The following is an 18,263-nucleotide window of genomic DNA, read 5'->3' on the forward strand; positions in this document are numbered from 1 at the left end:
TACCGCGGAATAAAACAAGACTCTACTCGGAGGATTGCCAAACAGAACTGGTTTATTTTCCCGCCTTGCGCGGGCCCTTTAAGGGAGAATGTTCCCGCCCAAAACAACCGGCAATGACGTAAGTACTACGTCATCAGGACTTCCCCGCGCGCGGGTTCTCCCCGTCGCTCGGAAAGACGAGGCCCGCCGCCATCTTGGGCCTCGTCGCTCCGACGCCGCGCGACCCGACTGCCGAGCCGGTTCGCCCGACTAGACGGTGAGTCGCCACAAAAAGGATATAAATCATATAGAAGCCGGCAAAGTCCCAGGTTTGTTGGTAGCACTCTCCAGTTCTGAGTAATGGAGGCTTCAGGGCATGCGGTGAAGGAATAAAAGTGGGAAAGTAGCTGTAAGTCATGAAATCAACAAAGAAAAATTGTAGCAGTGACCTTGTTAAGGAAAACAATAGTTAGGAGATACATGAGGTTAACAGGGGGGGTACTTTAATTAAGCTATAAGTAAACTTAGTAAAATTGATTACTGGATGCTTGAAATATACATTTTCTTGCCTGACCCCTCATCCATCAGGGTGATGAATTTATCAGCTTGCTGTTAACTTTTGTTTTTCTGGTTTCTTTGCATCAGCAAACAGGAGTTGTAGAAAAGGCTTTAAGCATTGCTTTAATGGGCGCTGTGTGTCCAATGCAAAGTGGTGTGATGGAGTGGATGATTGCAGTGACAACTCAGATGAAGTAACCTGCAAGAGTAAGTATTAGCTTAGTGATGTGAGAAGTATTCACATTGATTTATCTTTGCAATGACTTGGTCAACAGCCAGTGAGCAAAATAGCATAAATTTAACTTCGTGATTTTAGGAATTCATTTCCAGATAGATAACTGCCCGAGTTCTTAGAATTGTTAAATATCATCAATGCCTTTTCTCATGAATTATAGTTAATATTTTGCTTCTGATGTTTTACCTTTCCAATGTTAAGTACTGGGTGTCTGATCTCATGTCTCCTTTTAATTCTCCTCTTTACTTCCTATATACAGTGTAATCTGTGGTTAAAAAAATGTACTAATCCTAATGGATCTAATATTATAACTTGGCATTTCGTAAAATTTGAATCAAATCTAATTGATTGGCTGGGGTTTACTGCTTGTTCCCTAGCTACCCCGTATTTTTAATAGAGTTTGAGGAGTAGAAATTCAAGACTGACAGGCATAAGAATGGATAATTAACAACTTAAGATAGTAAATTAAACAAAGAGCAAAATTGTATTTCACCCTGTGCTTTGCTTTGTTCCACAGATTCTACATGCAGTGCAGCTGAATTTCAGTGCAGAGATGGGACTTGCATTGTCAAAACAGCACAATGCAACCAGTTGATAGATTGTGCAGATGCTTCTGATGAAATTGATTGCAGTAAGTTGTCAGGATTTGGCAACAGTTCAATGTGTTGTTGGCATTTCACAAGAAGTGGATGCAGTGCTGGCCATTAGAGATTCCCCGAAGGCATTGTTTGCTAAGGCACAATAATGCTGCCAAGACACGTATTAACACCTTGTAGATTTTTCATGGATAACAATAAAAACACAGATCTCTATAAAATTGTTGATGCAGTTTTGCAGGCATATAATAATTTGCTTTTATTAGTAAAGAAATTATGTAATGATGAGTTCTCATCAGCAAGATACAAACATTATCTTAATGGTTTCTATCAATTCTGTTTAAGGTAACACAGACTGCACAGGCTTCTATAGAGTTGGAGTTAAGGAAACAAATTACATAAAATGTAACAGCACCTCACTCTGCATCCTTCCATCCTGGATTTGTGATGGGTCCAATGACTGTGGTGACTACACAGATGAATTAAATTGCCAAGGTAAGTAATTTCGTTTATAGCCCAAACAACAGATCTTGTAAGGACATATAAGTTCATCATTGTAAAAAATACTGAACTCTCTAACATGCAAGGACTCCTGACAGGTCAAGGAAACTTTTACCAGCAATACTTCTGTCTGGTTTACTTGCCATCATTTTTTCAATACTGCACAACAGCAATGGTAAACATAGAGTTCTTTCATGTTTCTAGGGCTATTCATGCCTTGGGCAGTAAACTGACGGAGCAAAATACCCATCATGAAAATACCATCTGTTTTGTTTTTATTTCCTGTTGTTTCTATATCATTGTAAATCTATGAAAGTTAAACAGAGGTTCAATGAAGCCAGGCTTGGTGGAAATATGGCCTGGATCATCTAATTCCAAACATCCTTTCCACACTTCCCATGGCAGGGGTATCTTAAACAAGAAGACATAGGATTAGGGTGAAAGGAATGAGTTTTTAAAGGGTATCTGAGGGGAAAGTTTTTTTCACGGAGAAAGTAGTTGATATCTGGAACTCGCTGCCAGGGGAGGTGGTTGAGTCAGATGCAATTACTATCTTTAAAAGACATTTAGACAGACATTTAAACAGGCAAGGCATAGAAGGATACGGACCTAGTACAGACCAATAGGATTATTGAAGCAGGACACAAAGGCCAGCATGCATGTGGTGGGCCGAAGGGCATAGTTTTAAGGTGAGGGGGGAAAATCGGAAGGAGAGGTGTGGGACAGTTTTTTTTACGCAGAGAGTGTGTGGTGCCTGGAACATGCTGCTGCGGGTGGGGGTGTTGGTGGAAACAGACACGATAGTGACGTTTAGAAGACATTTAGACAAGCACATGAACATACAGGGAATTGAGGGATATGGCTCATGTGCAGGCAGATGGAATTTGTTTAATTCAGCACAGACATCAGAGGCCAAAAGGGCCTGTTATGCTATACTGTTCTATGTTCTTACTCATAAATGCCTGGAAATAGGATTGCTGTTTAGTTTTGGTGACTAAAGTATTCAGAATAAGAAATGGAAGGGAAGGCACCCACAATGGAAGGTGGAGACATGCGAGTTCAGAACTGGAGCATGCTCCTCCTTATGGACAGAGGATCCACAGAGGCCCAAACCACATTTATACCTGGTGTATGAAATATGCCAGTTAGGCTCACTGTCTATGTTTCATTGCATTATAAGATAAGATATTTATTTATTAGTCACATGTACATTGAAACACATAGTGAAATGCATCTCCTTGCTTTACTGAGAACATGCTGGGGGCAGCCTGCAAGTGTTGCCGCTCTTCTGGCGGCAACAGAGCATGCCTACAACTCCTAACCTGTACGTCTTTTAGAACATGGGAGGAAACCGGAGCATCCAGAGGAAATCCACACAGACACGGAGAGAATATACAAACTCCTTACAGTCAGCGGGTGGAATTGAACCCAGGTTGCTGGCGCTATAATAGCGTTACACTAACCGTTACACTACTGTGCCACCTCTTTACTACCTGTGCTGTGGCATCACCATTCAGGTGTTGTGGGTACATCACGGTAGTGTAGCGGTTAGCATAACGCTATTACAGCACCAGCGACTCAGGTTCAATTCCAGCTGCTGTCTCTAAGGAGTTTGTACATTCTCCCTGTGATTGTGTGGGTTTCCTCTGGGTGCTCCGGTTTCCTCCCACATTCCAAAGACATACATGTTAGGATGTTGTGATCATGCTTTGTTGGCGCCAGAAGCATGGCGACAATTGTGGGCTGCCCCCAGAACACTCTACGCAAAACATGCATTTCACTGTGTGTTTCAATGTACATGTGACTAATAAAGACATCTTTTCTTACCTTATCTACAAATCGGGAGACAATGCTGTAATTCCCTCACCAGAGCACCTTCCCTCTGAGCAGAAGGGGGACCAGGGGATGCTAGAGGAGCAGCATGGAGGGAGAGCAGGATGATGATGAAGACCACCAAGGACTATTTGCACCAATCACTTCACAGTGCTACCACAGAATCTGGTACTACAAGGGATTAGCAGAATATGTTAAAGGAACACATGAGCAGGGAAATACACAAGCATGTACAGGGAATCTGTCCAGTAATTCAGTGGAAGTGCAGGAGAACGTCTATCCTTATGGCTAGGGTGTGTTCATGACAAGGCTGATGCAAGTGCACAGTGAGATATTTATGAGCTGGCAGGTCTGACTTACTGAATGCCGCAGGTGACTAGACACATGGAGGAGTCCATTTCCAAATTTTCACAGGAGATTTTGTGGAGCCTGGAGACCATGACCTCCTCCTCTCTGCAGGTGATGCACACTTCTTCTGGAAAAAATCCCAACATATGCTGCCAACCGATTCAGGTGATAGCTACTGCATAGATTTGAAGCTCGGACTCAACAGCAAAACGGAACTAGGGTGCAGTTTGATGTCCTTACTGAGCAGAGAGTTGCAAATTGTGAGTAAATTTTTGCTCTCGGTGGCACAGTGATACCACCCATCAGTAGCTCACGGTTCTGTAAGAGCAAAGGAATGCTGCATATCAACAACTAACAGTTCTCCATGAGCAGATAGCTCTCCTGCATGAGTGGAAAGATGACATGCATGAGTGGAAAGATGACATGCATGAGTAGGTTGTTCGACATGAACTCATCTCTTTTCTGAAGGAGCTATGGCATGTCCCACCACTCCACGCCAATTTTCACCACCACCACACGCATATCTCTGGAGTGGAGTCACACTCAGATTGCACAGGGAGCAGACTCCAAGAAGACAGCAGGGACCAAGCAGCTGTATGTCAGGGTGTGTCCGTTGGGTCTGCTCTACACCTGGGGACTAAAACAATGATGTGAGTGCCAGCAGATTATTGCCATGAGACCTTCACATGCAGGCTTAAGAGATGGTGTGTGGCTTCAAGAGGGTGATGATTCACCTCCTACTATGGCTTCTCATGTGTGTCCCAGAGCCAGCAATCCCAGACTGCTCAATTTGACCCAGGCCAGGTGTCTGAAGCTGGTAAAATTAATACAAGTACTTGCTTTAGGTCATTGAGGACATATACGTGGATTCAAAGAGAAAGAGAGCAGTCATCCAACAGTCAGACTGCAGCCATACAGAGGATGCTGCAGCATAGGACTGGAACATTGAAACCTATTTAAATGATTTTGAATCAAGAAAAGCACTGGGATTTGTTATTTTACTGAAAGATGCTACAATGTTCCATTGATGTATCGTGTGATTTGAAATTGTTGTTATATATTCCGAAGACACAAACACTGTTGAAATACATTCTCATTTAATACAAATACCATCCTTAACTGTACAGTGGTAAGTCACATTAGTGTGACAACTACTGTCATCATTGCATATTCTGCCAGATCTCATTTACAAAATTTGGTATTATCATGCACATCGTGTAAACATGCCAGACTTGGACATGAACTGATGATCTCCCCTTAAAACCTGCAGTCTCACTGCAGCAGACCATGTGACTGTGAAATATTTAGGCCCATGCAACAGCCGTCATGTTATTTTTGGCAATGATTGTGTCAGACCCTTTGTGTGATGCTGATTACGAACATGATTCTTATCCCCTGCTGGATCTGTTCTTACAATAGTTATCATGGCTACCTCAGAGAGGGAGGCTTCTATGTGAGGTGGAAAAATATGAGGGAGTCTGCTGAGATGACATATCTCCTCCATGTTGCCCCTTCTCTGGCATCCCTCTGTTATAAATGGAATTTAAGTGGCGAATGAGAAAGCATTAATGGAAAATGATGGATTATCCAGGAAAGCATGACATTACATTGATGAAATCCGATTGTTGTGAGCTGAAAGAAACACAGTGCTTCTATAGTTGATGCTTCATTAATTGTGACCCACTGTGTACCTTGGAAATTGTTGCAATGGCTTAAAATGAACTCCAGTTGGAGTCTCATGCAGATTTCCCACTCAGTGAAGCCTGTCTCGTTTATAGCAAGATACAGGTTATAAGGGAAATCTGTACTTGCGAGGAGCTGGTATTGCTGGCAAATTCATGTGCCCAATCTATACCCAATAAAATCAAAGCATGTAGATGAAATTATTTGTTTGGATCTAAGCAGTCTCAGTGACCTTTCTGAAGCAGTGGTGAGCATCACATTTGCTGACACTGCTGCGATCTGCTGTGGTCACTTGAAAAAATCCAGTAATCTAAAGTCTACCCACAGAATCTCACAAATCTCAGAGAAGACAGTGTTGGAAACCCTGAACCTGCAAGTACATTGTTCCTCTGAAGATCCATATCAGATGTGGTAGTCTACGAATATCCTGTGGAAATAGAATGTTCGTTGATGGGTATGTCTTTGATTCCTGCCCTGAGGACACCCACTGACTCTGATTGGCCTGCCATGATTATAATGATACCTGCAGCAAAAGAACATTATTATCAGTGTTACCACCAAGGCATTCATTGAATACCTGTCTCAGCATCTCAATGCTGTTTACAACAGTCTCTGTGGATTTCTGGAGGTGTTTGAACAGCCTGCAGGACAGCCTGATATCTCCCACTGAGAGCAGAGTATCCCTTTACATAGGTAAAACTGCAACAAATTAATGTGTTGTGATCCTGAACTTAGTTTAACAATAGTTGTGAGTTTCTGCTTTCTGCTCCACTTTTTAACTATAGAGTTGGAAATGGATGTTGCAGAAATGGGTATCATGCAGATAATATTGTTTTGTGTATGTCTGACAACTGGAGAATGGCAGGTGTACCAATAAAAATATAGGAAAGTGCCCAGTCCAATTTTGACTCTGGTACAGAGTTGATCTCCAAAACAAAGTAAAATTGACATTGGATAGTTTTGTATCCACAAAACTATAGCTATAAAACCCAATTTTGTAAACTGAGATGGACATGCTTACCAAGGTTAGAACATGAGAAATGGAAGCAGGAGTAGGCTATTCACTCCCTTGTCCCTGTTCCAACATTTCATAAAATTATAGCTGATTATTTACATCAGTACCACTTTCCTGCCCTAAGGCCAAATTCCTTGAGTCTCTTAACATCCAAAAGTCTAACAATCATCATCTGGAATGTACTCAGGAACTAAGCATTCTTGCTCTGAGATTTCTAATAATTCATCACCACCTGGGTGAAGAAGTTTCTTATTATCTCAGTCCTGCATAGTCCACCCCTTATTCTGAGGCTGTGACTTTGGTTTGAGACTCAGGAAACAACATCGTACGGCAGGCACGGTAGTGTAGCGGTTAGTGTAATGTTATTACAGCGCCAACAACCCAGGTTTAATTCCTGCCGCTGTCTGTAAGTAGTTTGTACGTCTCCCCGTGTCTGCTTGATTTTCCTCTGGGTGCTCCGGTTTCCTCCCACATTCCAAAGACGTACGGGTTAGGAAGTTGTGGGCATGCTATGTTGGCACCGGAAGTGTGGCGACACCTGCGGGCTGCCCCCAGCACATTCTATGCAAAGAGATGTATTTTGCTGTGTGTTTTGATGTACATGTGAGTAATAAAGATACCTTATCTAATCAGCATCCACTCTGCTAAGCCTTGTAAGAATTCTGTTTGTTTCAATAAGATCAACTTTCATTCTTCAAAATTCAAGAAACTTTATGCTCAGTCTGCATAATCTCATATATTTGGACAAATTATCCATTGCAAGAGTCAATGCAGTAAACTTTTTTGCAGTCCCTTTATCCTTTCTAAAGGAGAGAGGTTAAATCAGTACACAATTTTCCAGATACGGTCACGAAGAATTATTGTGAAAAGATTCCCAGGCAGACCAAGGAACAGGTTCAACGACTTGCTAATAATTTCTTGAACAAATACTACATTCCAACTGATTCCTAGGATCTCTGCCCATGATGACTCAACATGGGGAAAAAAAGCATTTGGGATGGTATTGAAAACCTCAAGTTCATGTATCAGTCCATGCAGGAAGCCCTGTTTTCAAGGGCAGAAGGAGTGCACCAGTTCAGACTGCCTACCTGACCATGTCATAAAGTACCTCCTGCCCTATCTGTGGAAAAATTCCAGGGTTCCCATGTCTACATCATCAATCAACTTAGAAGCCATTAAACTGGAATGAAAGCAAGTTATCCTTGATCATAAGTAACTGTCTAAAAAGAAGAATGCAGTTGCAGTAAGATGCCTTTACTTACGTGCTCAGATTTTCTTGTAATAAAGGACACCAAGCCTTCCTAATTGCTTTGTTCCTGCACATTAACTTTCAGTGATTTGTGTATTCTGTTTTATCAACCAAAGTGAATGACCTCATTTTTCTGCATTATATTCGTCTGGTATGTCCTTGACTATTCACTTGGCCTGGAACAACTTCTGCAATTTCTTCACAACCAAACACTGCCCCCGGACTTCATATCATCAGCAAACTTGGATATCTTACCCTTGTACCCCTCGCTCAACTGATTGATATGGATCGTTAAGTGATTCTGTAAGTGGCCAGGAGAAGTAGCAGATGGAGATCTGGACATCCATCTGGAGCCACGAGATCACTGGGTCAATGTGAGGAACAACCTTGGAAATCATTGGATTGCTTGAGCCTTGGAGGGTTAGCACCATCGGTGGATTAAACGCTCAGAGGTTGGGACCATTTTCCCCTTATGGTAGCATGTGCCTCCGACCAGCTGTATCACAGCTGCTGTTTCTCTTGAGTCCATTTCTGATTTTAAAAAAAGGAAAATATGCCAACACTAAAGAGCTTATATAAAATTTAAACAGAACCATATTATTTCAAAAAAAAACTTCAAGAATAACAAGAGAAAAAGTTTCACACTTGACAAACACTCTAAATGGATCCTGGCAAGTTCACTGAAATTGTGCTCCCAGTGGAGAATTGTGCTTGGACAGAATGTGGGGCAGAGAATTGATATTCGGTGATGTATACATCTCCAGCTGCATATCATTTACACACAGCTCCTTGATGGGAGGTGGGGACCAGTGAATATATCCCATAAATCACCATCTCATAAATCATTCAGCACAAGGACAAAATAAAAATCACAATATCCTTCACATATTAAAAATTCCTTTATTTCTCCCAGGTTTGAAAATTAACTTTATCTGCTTATTATACAAGCAGTCGCATTTGACGATCAGTGTAATAGTTAATTTAACTAAATGGGCCCATTCATCAGGCACAGGAAGAAGTGAACAGGGACTATTTTTTGTGCAAACTGTTTCCTTTTGTCTTCCCCATGGGATCCCCAAGACATTCTTTGAGAGGAAGAGCAAGATCAGCATCCTCAAAATGTACAGGCCCAAAGAACTGATGTATCTGAGTTATTAAGGAGCATTCTGAGCTACTGTTTTGATGACCTAGAAATATGCTTGGCCGTTACAAAAAGCTTCCAACATGTTCTAAAAGCAAACCAAAGAGGGTGGTAAAGACAGATGGCCAAATATTCACCATACTGTGTGGGATGGAATGTCCTTACCCGTGACTGACTCATCCAGGATTGTACCTGTAGGCTTCTTCAGCTGTATTCTACTGACTTCCTCCATTTACTGGTCTGACTTCCTGGCAGGGCAGGTGTGCTTTCTGTGCAGTCAGACCACAATCGTCTGGGACTCCAAATTCAGCCATAGCTAAGGTGTAATGAAATTTAGGGTCTTCTTCACTGTCCAACACCAGGGCAGGGCAAAAATGAAAGAGAGTCTTAACATGTCTAAAATTTTGAGATGATGGATCACCACCAATTATGTTAATTACGTATTCCTATGGCAATATTTTCAGGTCTGTCTTGTTTTTATTTATGTTTTCAACAGTTGGGTTCACTTATTTAAACATGTTAATACATTAGCAATGTGTGAGATCATCTCTTCAGAATTACTGAGAGACTTTTAAAATGCTAAATTATTTCTTTATGCTGCCTTTTATTTTAGCTCAACATAAGCTCAAATGTAAGGAACACTACTTTGCGTGCCCTAATGGAAGATGTATTCCTGCATTTTGGATTTGTGATAAAGAAGAGGATTGTGAAGATGGAGCTGATGAATCTCATTGTGGTATCTCATTTATACTGGTTCTACATTTAACTATCAAGTCATTTATATTAGGTATTAGCCATACTACGGAAATATAGGAGCATAATGCAGGCTAAATATCCAGCACATTTCTGAGTGAGTACTACACTGTAATCTTCAAACAACACAGAAGGCAGTAATACAGTCCATCAGGTCTTAGCCAGCTTCCAGGGGAAGAATTCCATTAGTCCGATTCCCTCTCACCTTATTTCCCTGAACCCCTGCAAAGTATTTTCTCTCACACATGTCTTTCAACTCCCCTTTGATTCTTTTTGTCATTAACTGGGCCAATTAACCTACCAGCACTTCTTTGGGATGTGCAAGGAAACTGGAACACCTGGAAGAACCCATGTGGTCACAGGGAGGATGTGAAAACTCCACACAGACACTATCCGAGGTAGGAGATCCCATCATCCAAATTAAGCAATAACCTCAGTTTTATGGTCTGTGGAGAAATACTCATATTGGTCTCCAGGTATTAATTTAGTTTGCCATGAGAGGAAGTCAGTTAGATATTAAACAGCAGAAATCCCCTGTTGTCATCACCACTGCAAGTAAAGGCTCCCATTGCATTATGTAAGGAACGTTAGGGAGTGTTTTGGTGTCCTAGTTAAACTAAATAATTAATACATTTTTAATTACCTCAGAGATCTGAACCCATTTCTCTGGAAGAACAGTCCAGGCTTCTGAATTACTAGTTCAGGAACACGATCTCCTAACTACATTCATCTCAACTAAAAGTCAGAGCATCTATAAATTATCATCTCTCTGTTTATGTATGAATGTTTCTTACATCAAAACCTCAAAGTGTATTTCATTAGCTGTAAAGAGCTTTAAAATGCTCTGAGGTCCTGCAAAGCAAAATATCATGAAAGATTTTTCTTCTGTTTAGATGGACCTTAACTCCGGGTTAGTTTATACCAGAAGAACCTCATAAACATATGTTATATCCCTGTTTTAGAGCTTTTCATTCAAATGCAGATGTGTTCCAATCTGTATTATTTAGCAATGGAGTCATTTGGCATTTTATTCCAGAAAGTGGCCTACATTATAAGCAAGCACTTCAGATCAAGTGACAATTAACCAGTCTGTTTTTTTTAAAATTTATGCAGATTGCAATTTCAAGGTCTAACACACTCGACAGTTTTGTAGTCTTACATAACTTCCCTTGCTTCGGAATCCAGTTAAATATTTAGCTTTGCACCTGTTGGAAAGAAAAGTTTAACTTTCCCATCTCTGTGGGAAAGTAATAGAAAGGCTGACACTGAAAAATTATAGGCTAATGGAGACAAATATTTGCAAAACTTTATGATGCTTTCTACTCACTATTAAAATTACTATTCATTTTCCAGCAGGCAGCTTTCTGATAATGACTCTGGCAGGTTTAAGTCTTCTAACTAAAATGTTATATTCAAGGTTTTCAACCTCATTTATAAGTTACAGCACAGGATTTCAGTACAATTTGGCAATTTAAGAATAAGGGAAACAGTTCCTGAAAAAAAACAGGGAAATTCATTATTTGTCGTTGCTCGCAGATGGAACAGGATGCTGTGTAAATTATGAAGATTATCAGCAACATTAAGTTGTAACAAGACACTAAATTGGTTGCAGTATTACATTTGCTTTCATTTACAGATTCCTTTTGCACATGGAATCAGTTTGAATGCCCAAATCACAAATGTATCTCTCATCGTTGGGTTTGTGATGGTGCAGATGATTGTAGAGATGGTGCTGACGAAGCAGATTCTCTCTGTGGTAAGTTTTTGATCAAAATTGGCTAACAGTAATAAATCTCCTGTACCATTTAGAACATAGAACATAGAAAAACTACAGCACAATTCAGGCCCTTTGGCCCACAAAGCTGTGCCGAACATGTCCCTACCCTAGAAATTACTAGGCTTACCCATAGCCCTCTATTTTTCTCAGCTCCATGTACCTATCCAAGAGTCTCTTAAAAGACCCCATCGTATCCGCCTCCACCACCGTTGCCGGCAGCCCATTCCACACACTCACCACTCTCTGAGTAAAAAAACTTACCGCTGACATCTCCCCTATACCTACTCCCCAGCACCTTAAACCTATGTCCTTTTGTGGCCACCTGGTATATGATGATGGTATATGATGTATTTGGTTCCTGGTATAAAATGTCAGCTACATTTAATCTTAGCACTTAGAATACTTTGAGTTGCATGGTTGTTTTTCAGGTTTGGTGAATACATGTTGATCTTTTTTTTAAATTTAAAAAAAAAATTTTAAATTTTATTTACAGCGTGGTAACAGGCTCTTCCGGCCCAACGAGTCCACGCCGCCCATTTTAAACCCAATTAACCTACCCGTACGTCTTTGCAATGTGGGAGGAAACCGGAGCACCTGGAGGAAACCCACGCAGATACGGGAGAACGTACAAACTCCTTACAGACAGTGACGGGAATTGAACCCCGATCGCTGGCACTGTAATAGCGTTGCGCTAACCACTACGCTACCATGCCGCCCCAAATGCTAGGAAGGGGGCACCTGGATTCTATGAAGGATCATTTTCAGTTTTTGAAAGCTTTTGCAACTATTCCCATAACACTTCCAGATCTTGTGAATCAGAATCAGGTTTATAATCACATGTCGTGAAATATGTTGTTTTGTGGCAGCAGTACAGTGCAAGACATAAAGATAAAAAATTATTTAATTTACAAAAATAAATAAATAGTGCAAAAGAGGAATAATGAGGTAGTGTTCATGGACCATCCAGATATCTGATTGTGTAGGGCAAGTAGCTGTTTCTGAAATGTTGACTGTGGGTCTTCAGGCTCCTGTATCTCCTCCTGATGGTAGTAACATGAAAAGGGCATGTCCCAGATGGTGAGGATCCTTCATGATGGATGCTGCCTTCTTGAGGCACCGCCTCTTGAAGATGTCCTCGATGGTGGGGAGGGTTGTGCCCGTAATGGAGCTGGCCGAGTCTACAACCCTCTGCAGCCTCTTTTGATCCTGCACATTGGAGCCTCCATACCAGGCGGTGATGCAACCAGTCAGAATGCTCTCCACCGTACATCTGCAGAAATTTGTAAGAACCTTTGGTGACATATCAAATCTCCTCAAGCTCCTAACAAAGTAGAGCCACTGTTGTGCCTTCTTTGTGATTGCATCAATGCTTTGAGCCCAGGATAGGTTCTTTGAGATGTTGATACCCAGGAACTTGAAGCTGCTCACCCTTTCCACCACTGACCCCTCAATGAAGACTAGTGTGTGTTCTTCTGACTTCCCTTCCTGAAGTCCACAATCATCTCCTTAGTCTTGCTAATGTCAAGTTCAAGGTAGTTTTTGTGACACCACTTAATCAGCCAATCTATCTCACTCTTGTACGCCTATTCATCACCTTCTGAGCTTCTGTCAACAACAGTGGTGTCATCGGCAAATTTATAGATGATGTTTGAGCTGTGCCTAGCCACAGAGTCATGAGTGTAGAGAGGGTAGAGCAGTGGGCTAAGCACGCATCACTTGAGGTGTGCCTGTGTTGGTTGTCAGCGAGGAGGAGATGTTACCACTTATCCACACTGATTGTGGTCTCCCAATGAGGAAATTGAGGATCCAGTTGCACAGGAAGGTACAGAGGCCCAGGTTTTGAAACTTATTGATTATTACTGAGGGGATGACGGTGCTGAACGCCTAGCTGTGCTCGATGAACAGCACCCTGATGTATGTTTTGCTGTTGTCCAGGTGATCCAAAACCAAATGTAGAGCCAGTGAAATTACATCTGCTGCAGACCTGTGGTGGTGGTAGGCAAATTGCAGTGGGTCCAGATCCTTGCTCAGACAGGAGTTAATTCTAGCCATGACTAACCTCTCAAAGCACTTCATCACAGTAGATGTGAGTGCTACCAGGCAATAATCATTGAGGCAGCTCACCCTGCTCTTCTTGGGCACTGGTATGAGTGATGCCCTTTTAAAGCAGGTGGGAACCTCTGATTTTAGCAGTGAGAGGTTGAAGATGTCCTTGAACACTCCAGCCAGTTGGTCGGTGCAGATTTTCAGTACCCTGCCAGGTACACTGTCGGGGCCTGACGCCTTGTGAGGATTTACTCTCTTGAAGGATGTTCTGACATTAGCCTCCGAGACAGAGATCACAGGGTCATCAGATGCTGTGGGGATTCACGCAGATGTAGTGTTATTCTCCCTTTCAAAGTATGCATAAAAAACATTGAGCTCACCAGGGAGTGAGGCATCACTGCCATTTATGCTATTAGGTTTCGCCTTATAGAAAGTAATGGCATGCAAACCCTGCCACAGCTGTCATGCATCCGACAGTCTCTAACTTCACACGGAATTGCCTTTTCATTCTCACGATAGCTTTCCATAGGTTGTACCTGCACTTCTTGTAGGGTTCTGGATCAACAGTCTTGAACGCCACAGATCTAACCCTCAGCAGACTGCAAATGTCCTGGTTCATCCAGGGCTTCTGGTTTGAGAAAACTTGGTGTTTTCTGAATGGCACACACTCATCCCCGCAGATCTTGATGAAGTCGGTGATGGCCGTGGCATATTCATTCAGATCCGAATATGAATCCCTGAATATGGTCCAGTCCACTGATTCAAACCAGTCCTGTAAACACTCCTCCGCCTCCCTAGACCATACCTTCACAGTCCTCACCACTGGTACTGAAGTCTTCAGTCTCATATCAGACACAGACATGAGATTAGGAAGTAGCAGTGTATCAAGAGTTATTATTCAGATTTTTTTAAAACCACTTATTATGAAAGATAAAACTATTTCAGGTCATAGATTTTTAGAGCCTTACAGCACAGAAGCAGGCCCCATGGCCTACTGAGTCTGCTCCGACCCACTGATGCCATTTTATCTATTCTCCCCTCACTTCTATCTGATTTCCCCAGATACTATCAATCACCTACATGCTCGGGCAATTTACAGTGGCCAATTAACCTACCAACCCACATGTCTTTGATATGTGGGAGGAAACTGGAGCACCCACTGAAAATCCATGCAATCACAGGGAGAACATGCAAATTCTACTCAAACAGCACCTGAGGTCAGGATTTGTGAGGAAAGCAGATTTGCAGTATTGACTTTCAAACTTTCATATCACAGACTTGTTATGAGAAGCACTCAATTTAGATTTCCATTGGTCAGCGACCCCATCAAACACCTCTTTCACCAGCATATTGTCCCAGCAATGTTGCCATGGTGAAAACGTGTTTTGAGAGCCATTCAAGGACCATTCACTTGTAGGAGCAAATGTGCTGTGGATTTGTACAGATGGGAGAGAAAACTAAAAATGTCTTTTAATTGTAATTTTATATTCAAGTGAACTGATTCATCCAGGCAAATTATCATTTAGCATTTGCATCTTGTCCATATGTGTTGTTATGGATCAATCAGGCTAAGTTAAGATGGCAATGCATTTGTGTCATAGTCTTGCGCTTTCATTCTTAATTCCTCACAATATACTTTTCATTTTGAACCAAAATCAATATTGGGTTAAATGGTTGTCTGGGGGACATGAAGTCATTGTCTAATGGTCCATTGGCAGTGTAAATTTAATGCAGTTACCTGGGCTGAATCTGTAGTAAATTCAACTGAGGATATAAAGTCATCAGTCTTCATTCTGAAGTCTCTCACTAGCAGTAGTAATATCTTTTCTTGCAACTCCTCTCTTCTGACTTGCATCTTTTTTTTAAAATCATTCCTACTAAATTTGAAAAGTTTCTAATTTATTTAATTATTATCTTCTATTAGCACTATCTTCATTTTCTGTGAGCAACATCATCTGCATCATTCTGGGGGAAAATAATTACAAACTTCTCATGCTGTTGGAACTACAAGAAAGTACAAAGCAATTTGTAGAAAACAAAACAGTTTGATTAAGCTGAGTTCCTTCCAACATAGAAATAATAATGGTCACGTACTGTCCTGTAAAGTTCTATGGATCATTTACTGGCTCTTGATATAACTCCAGGCTTTGATGATCTCATTAACACAGATAGTGTCATTATGTACATCTCAGCAACGTTAGTCTCCATTGCTGCTAAAGTTCTCTTTTGACAAAAGATGCACCTTAATCTTATGTTCCTTCAATAATACTGAGAGGGTGACATTCTCTTAATGAAAGTTTGATTACCCAAGTGTTTATATTTTATTTACGGTCAATGGCAGTTTCTTTCAGTGAATTTCATGTGACACAAATTTGCACCATAATGTATATATAAACAGGTCAATTGCAGCATATCTGTAATAATTTTTTCTTCATACCACAAGTTGGTTAATTCACAAGGATAAAAGATTCAACTTGTTCAGCCAAAGCCCTTGACTGAAAGATTATGATTGAAACAGGGATTGAAGTTTTTGATGCTGCAGGGAAGTCAAATACTATACAATGGAAGCAAAACATCAGAATAAGTAACAGACTGATCTCATTGTAAGGAGCAAACTGAAATCCCTTAACAAATTTCTCAGCATATTAAGAAGTACCAAGATAACACATCAGTATTATCATAAATTAGCTGCAAAGGACAAATATGGATGTTAAATGCATCTATTAATTCATACTTGAAAATGGTACTCCTGATTCAGATAGAAATCAATGAATTTATCATGGACAAAGGATAAATGTTATTGATATCAAATTTACTCAAGACATGATAGCGTCTGAGAAAGCAGTACACATTACCTGTTTGTCTACTGAACAAGATTGCTCCAAGTAGAATTTTACTTTTAGAACTAACACACCTAATACCTGTTCATCAATTGCCTAGACAGTTAAAGCAATTAGAAGTAAAGCAAAATGCATTACAACGGGATTACATGCATAAACATTGACCTTAGAAGTAAAGGAAAGACAAGAACATGGGGAACTTCCATATCGTGTCCAAGGTATAATATTAAGTCCCAATGCTCTTATTCTGTTCCCTTTATCAGTTCACAAAATAATACATCTAAGTGGTTAAAGGCCTTTATTCTCCTAACCTTGTCTTCACTGTTCAAGATTAGTCATGTAGTTTGCAGTATTTAGCAATGTAAAAGACCCACAGACTGCCAACCACATATACAAACACATTTAATGACATTGATGAGACGACACAGTGGCAAAATAGAGGTAGGATAGACAAGATTTAAATCAGGCTGAGTAAGTGCTGGGAAGAGAGCCTGATTAAAAGATGTTTCATTTACTTTGGGATTAAAATCTAAGTGAATCTACTTTGCAAGGGGGCATTTCAACTCATGATAATAGGCCCCCATTCCTGTAGCAATTATTCAAGACAAACAGACTAAGGTACAAAAAAGGAAGATAAACACAGAACTTAGGCCTTACAAATCTCATGGACAAGAAAAATATCTAAATTGCAAACCATTAGTGTACCTCCTTTGAGTAAAGGCTATCTTGAGAAATATCAAAATTAATGTGCTTGAAAGGCATGTTGATTGGATATAAAAGTGATATTGCAATATAAAAGCAGAAGATTTTAGTTGCATGGAACTATTAGAAGGTCTGGAATATATTTTATAAGAGCAAAGAAGATTGAGAGGAGATGGTGCAGAGCTGTAAACATTTCATGGGGTTTTGATAAAGTTTGATTTGCTTGTTTCATAAGGTCCATTGTTGAACCCTAATTTACTTGAATTGACCTGAATGATTCTCTAACTCTCATTTCAGTCTTTGTCTACAAATGTATCTTTTTAATTAGCTAAATGAAGGCTAGCATTTGTTGCACAATACCCAGTTGAGATGGTAGTGGGCCATGTTCTGGAATTGCTGCAATCCATACATTAAAGGCATTTTTTTTCAATGCTGTTACTGAGTTTCATGATATTACCACAATCATGATGAAAAATCAGCGATATATGTCCAAGTCAGGGGAGAGTGTGACCTGAAAGAGAACTTAGAGATGGTGAAATTCCCTGTTCTTTGCTGCCATTGTTTGAATAAGTCATGAAGGCCATTGGTTGAAGTGATGCTTTTAAAGAAACCTTGCCAAATGGTTGCAGTGCATCTTGCAGATTTGTACTCTACAGCTATGAAGCTCAGGTCATGGAGAGGCAATTGAGATGCTCAGTTATTGGTATTGGTATTCTTATTGTCACTTGTATCGAGGTACGGAGAAAAACTTGTCTTGCATAGCGATCATACAGGTCAATTCATTACACAGTGCAGTTACATTGAGTTAGTAGAGAGTGCATTGATGTAGTACAGGTAAAAACAATAACAGTACGGAGTAAAGTGTCACAGCTACAGAGAAAGTGCAGTGCAATAAGGTGCAAGGTCACAGCAAGGTAGAACATGAGGTCAGAGTCCATCTCATCGTATAAGGGAACCGTTAAATAGTCTTATCACAGTTGGGTAGAAGCTGTCCTTAAGTCTGGTGG

The 18,263-nt window shown here is 40.7% G+C and overlaps 1 protein-coding gene across 1 annotated transcript in view; it reads left to right on the forward strand.

Annotated features, from left to right (window-relative positions):
- Nucleotides 1–18,263, forward strand: part of LOC127583300 (low-density lipoprotein receptor-related protein 1-like) — a 1,307,163-nt gene that overhangs the window by 1,081,613 nt on the left and 207,287 nt on the right. Inside the window, exons 47-51 of the mRNA XM_052039177.1 lie at nucleotides 625–744; nucleotides 1,290–1,403; nucleotides 1,714–1,863; nucleotides 9,752–9,874; nucleotides 11,528–11,647. Of these exons, the coding sequence (XP_051895137.1) occupies nucleotides 625–744; nucleotides 1,290–1,403; nucleotides 1,714–1,863; nucleotides 9,752–9,874; nucleotides 11,528–11,647 (627 nt within the window). The remainder of the gene's footprint in view (nucleotides 1–624; nucleotides 745–1,289; nucleotides 1,404–1,713; nucleotides 1,864–9,751; nucleotides 9,875–11,527; nucleotides 11,648–18,263) is intronic.

Source organism: Pristis pectinata, chromosome 1, assembly GCF_009764475.1.
Source record: "Pristis pectinata isolate sPriPec2 chromosome 1, sPriPec2.1.pri, whole genome shotgun sequence".
NCBI classification, from domain to species: domain Eukaryota; kingdom Metazoa; phylum Chordata; class Chondrichthyes; order Rhinopristiformes; family Pristidae; genus Pristis; species Pristis pectinata.